The sequence below is a fragment of the Penaeus vannamei genome, chromosome 17 (genome assembly GCF_042767895.1).
Source record: "Penaeus vannamei isolate JL-2024 chromosome 17, ASM4276789v1, whole genome shotgun sequence".
Classification (NCBI taxonomy): domain Eukaryota; kingdom Metazoa; phylum Arthropoda; class Malacostraca; order Decapoda; family Penaeidae; genus Penaeus; species Penaeus vannamei.
Window position 1 is genome coordinate 10,159,863 of NC_091565.1, and position 5,000 is coordinate 10,164,862.

Below are 5,000 nucleotides of genomic sequence, written 5' to 3' on the forward strand. Positions count from 1 at the left end.
ATGCATTTGTGTGTATGTGTAGGCGTGTGTGTGTGTGTTTGCTTATGTATACAAAGACCCACTTTTTTCCCATTTTTCCTTTTCCTGCTCTGATATCAATTTCTCTTTTTTTCTATTTTTCTCTCTCATTCTTATTCTTCACCGACCCTCCCACTCTCTAGTCAATACCCATTTTCTTTTCTTTTTCTCTCCATTTTTCTCTTTCTTTCTTCGTTCCCCCCTCTCACTTCACCTCCGCCTTTTTCTCCTCCTGTTCCTCCTCCTCCTTCTGCTCCTCTTCCTCCTCCTTTCTTCTCTTCATCCTCCTTCTGCTCTTCCTACTTTTCCTTTTTCCTGTTTCTCCTCCTCCTTCTGCTCCTCTTCCTCTTTCTTCTTTTCAACATCCTGCTCTTCCTACTTTGCCTTTTTCCTGTTTCTCCTCCTCCTTCTACAACTCCCCTTTCTGTTCCTTTTGTTCCTTCTCCTCCACCACCTCCACTTCCTCCTGCTCTTTCTGCTCTTGTTCCTTGTCCTCCACCACCTCCACTTCCTCCTGCTCTTTCTGCTCTTGTTCCTTCCTCCTTCTCTTCCTCATCTTCCTCCTGTTTCTCTTCCTCCTCCCACTCCGCTCTTGTTCCTTCCTCCTTCTCTTCCTCATCCTCCTCCTCTTGTTCCTTCTCCTCCACCACCTCCACTTCCTCCTGCTCTTGTTCCTTCCTCCTTCTCTTCTTCATCTTCCTCTTCCTCCTTCCACTCCGCCAAAAGCCCAGCATCGGCGAGATGCCTAAGTCCAACAAATAAAATAGACTCCCCTCAAACATGTAAACCGTAATGAAAACGTAACATTCCCGGTCGGGCTTATTTCGCCTGCTTGGAATTGGCCAACTGCAGCCGCCCTTGTTTCCGATTTAGGGATGTGTATTTTATCGGATGCTTCGCCTTATCTCTTATCGTGAGGAGAGGGAGGAGGAGGGAGGAGGAGGGAGGGGAGGGGGGAGGGGAGTTCTCTTTCTGTTTCGTTTGATTTTTTTTTTTTTTTTTTTTTTGATCCTGTGTGTGCGTGTGGTCGGATTTTTCTCCTCTTTTCTCTCTCTCTCCTTGTCTCATTCTATTGAGTTTTTTGGTAATGTGTCTGCGCAGATCTGTCTGTCTGTCTCTCTCTTTTTCTCCCCTCTCTTTCTCCCCCCCCCCCCACCCCCGCCTCTCTCTAACTACCTCTGTCTCTCTCTATCTCTTCCTCTCTGAAATTATCTAATCATGAATATACTTATTAATTCGTCGCTCTCCCCCTCTCCTTTCTCGCTCACTTTACCCCTCTCTCTCCTTATCCCTCTCTCATTCTCTTCTTTTTTTTATTTTCGTCTGGTCTCCCGCTCTTCACCTTCCCCCTTCCTCCTCACACATTTTTTCTTTTTTTTCAATTCTCGAAATTCGTATAACGATTTTATTTCTGATTTCCTTTGACTCTCGATATTTATTGTCTTGGGTATATACGTCAATCTGTGTCTGTTTGTCTGTCCTTCGCTCTTTCTCTTCCTCTTCATCTTTCTCTCTTTGTCTTTGTCTCGGGCTGTTTCTATCCATTTATCATTCTGTTTGTATGTCTGTTTGTCTCTCAGTCTTCCCCCCCTTTTCTCTTTCTCTGTCTCTCTCCCTCTGTTTGTCTCTCTCTCTTCTGTGTGTGTGTGTGTGTGTGTGTGTGTGTGTCTGTCTCTATCTCTCTTTCTCTGTCTTTTTTTTTTCTCTCTCTCTATGTCTCTCCCTCTGTCTTTCTCTTTCTCTCGCGCGCGCTTTTGTCTCACCTTTCTCTGTCAACCTTTTATTAATACATGCTTCTGTTTCTTTGTCAAGCGTTTGCATTCCTTCGTATTGATGTTTTTTTTTCTCTCGTTTTCCTGATTCTCTTTCTTGATAGATAAACAAATAAAAAAGAATAAAGCAAAGATAGGGTACTGTTTTTTTTTCATCTCTCCATTTTTCATTTGTTATTCAATAAAGTTATCTTTTCCAACTATTTTTCTTCCTTTATTTATATATGATTTCGTTCCTTTATTTTTCTTTCGAATATTTCTCTGCTGATTAAAAACAAAACAAAACACAAAAAAACAATTACATAAGTACCATTACCTATGCAACTGATATAAAACAATTTTCCATGTGTTCTCTCTCTTTTTTTATTTATTTACTTATTTTTTATAAAGAACACACTTAAAATCAAATCAATCAGGCACAAAAAAAAAAAAAATGTATCTATGATCCTTCACAAACAAAACAAAACAAAAAAAAACAAAAGCGGAGAGACTAAGCATCCTACATAGGTTCAATCGATCGGATCACAATAGACTAACTTATATGCAAATGAAGCGCCGTTGTTGACCTAATTAGAGAGACCTACCAACGGAATGACGTGAAATATATGAATACAAAGCGATCAAAAGAATTCGTTCATGTATACTCGTGTATTCGGGATAAATCGCATGAACAAATGCCATGCATTCAATTACGTACGGGTAGACATACATGTTTTTACGCATACGTTCATAGATGCATGTATACACACATATATGCACATATGTAAAGATATAAACAAAATACATTTATACAGTAGATACACACCCATGCAGTCAGACAAACACACACCCCTCACATACATTCATAGATACATGTAAACACATACATAAAATATGTTTATTCAGTAGACACACACACATGTTCGTACACATACATTCATTGATACACGCACACATATATTTACATATATACACATATAAACAAACAAAGTGCGTTCATACACAACACACATAAACTCCCACCTCTCGCATACATTCATATATACATGTAAACACATACGTAAAATACATTTATTCAGTAGACACACACGCATACACATAATCACATATATACACATATAAACACAAATAAAATACGTTCATACATCTAAAACCAACCACACGCACCCGCAACCTCCCAAACACACACACACACAAACATCCACACACACCAAACACACAAACGCCCCACACACACACAAACATGCACACACACATCCACAAACACCCACCCACCCCCAAGCACACACACAAAACAAACACAAAATCCTATACTCACAGTACATCTGAATGAGCACAGTCACGGACACAGGAACGGCCAGATGTGTATTCGTCGCCGAGCAGGTCAGCGTCTGGTTGTGCCAATCTCGGGTCACGTTGTCTATAGTAAGGTCACTCTGCACCTTGGCCGGACCCGTTACTTCCCATACGTTACTGATGACTCTGTTGTCCTTCCACCACGTGATGTTGGGCAAGGGGGAACCTGGGGGGGGGGGGACAGGAGAGAGAAGGAACGTTAGTTTTTTTTATGATTTTCATTTGTAATCATTTTTATTATCATTAATATCCTTATTAGTAACATGATTATTATTACTATTAGTAGTAGTAGTAACATTATTATTATTATCATTACTATTGTTATTATTATTACTATTATTGTTATCGTCATCACATCAATATTATTATTATTACTACTATTATCATTGTCATTGCTGTTGTTATCGTTATAATTTTATCATTCATTATCATTATTATTATCATCATTATCATTATATTATTACCATTATCATTGCTACTAATATCATCATTACCATTGATATTATTGTTATCATTGCTTTTAGCATTATTATTATCATTACCATCATAATCATCATTTTCTTATTGTTATCATTATCATTCTCATAATAACCATTATTAGCATAACTAATATTGTTATCATTATTGTCTTTATTATCAGTATTATCATTGCCATCATTACCATTATGGTAATTAATTTCACTTTTATAATTCTTATTCTCATTATCATATTCATCAGTTTCTTTATCAGAAAACTAGTAGCAGTCCATGCATTATCATTCTTATTACCATGAACACCGTTTCTATCAGTGAAATCACTAATAGGATTTCTAACGTTGCATAACTACATTCAACATCAATACCATTAGTTCCTCTTTTATCAGGGTTGTTAAGCTTCACCATTAGTATAATGCCCCTGACTGCTCTATCAGCCTTTGAAGATTATACACGTGACTCGGGGAATCGAACGCAGTACCCCACTCGCCGACGCAAATGCATTCAGAACCCCGCTCCGTGAGTTGGGAATTTCGCGAAAATCAAATCAAATCGAGTTATGTCAATCAGTCCAAAAAAAAAGAAAAAAAAAAGAAAGAAAAAAGAAAAAAAAGAGAGAAAGAGAGAGAGAGAGAGAGAGATGGGGGGGGGGAGAAAGAAAGAGAGAGAGGGGGGGAGAAAGAAAGAGAAGGAGAGAGAGAGAGAGAGAGAGAGAGAGAGAGAGAGAGAGAGAGAGAGAGAGAGAGAGAGAGAGAGAGAGAGAGAGAGAGAGGGAGAGGGAGAGAAAGAAAGAGAGAGAGAGAGAGAGAGAGAGAGAGAGAGAGAGAGAGAGACAGAGAAAGGAGAGAGAGAGAGAGAGAGAGAGAGAGAGAGAGAGAGAGAGAGAAAGAGAAAGAGAGAGAGAGAGAAAGAGAGAGAGAGAGAGAGAGAGACAGAGAGAGAGAGAGAGAGAGAGAGAGAGAGAGAGAGAGAGAGAGAGAGAGAGAGAAAGAAAGATATATATATATATATATATATATATATATATATATATATATATATATATATAGAGAGAGAGAGAGAGAGAGAGAGAGAGAGAGAGAGAGAGAGAGAAAGAGAAGAGGAGGGAAAAAAATATATAATCAGCAAGTCCGTCAGTCACATTCTAGTGATTTCGTTATCAGTTTGATCGGTGCATTGATAAAGGAATGATGTTATTGCTATTGATCTCGTGCTTGTTATGTACAGGTATTCATCATAGCATTGTTATTGCATTATGTTCTGCAGTTATGTTGATTGATGTTGTCACTGGCTGGCGTTTGTGATGAGCGATGTGAGTTCTGCAAACATTTGATTAATGAGAGGGGAAATAAAAGTGACGATAGTATGAATAAGGATATTGCAATAACGAAGAAGGATGAT

General features: G+C 38.6%; 1 protein-coding gene across 1 annotated transcript in view; it reads right to left on the reverse strand.

The window, feature by feature from the left end:
* LOC113805497 (nephrin) overlaps positions 1–5,000 on the reverse strand; it is a 144,199-nt gene that overhangs the window by 111,959 nt on the left and 27,240 nt on the right. Inside the window, exon 4 of the mRNA XM_070132437.1 lies at positions 3,088–3,291. Coding sequence (XP_069988538.1) covers positions 3,088–3,291 — 204 coding nt within the window. The remainder of the gene's footprint in view (positions 1–3,087; positions 3,292–5,000) is intronic.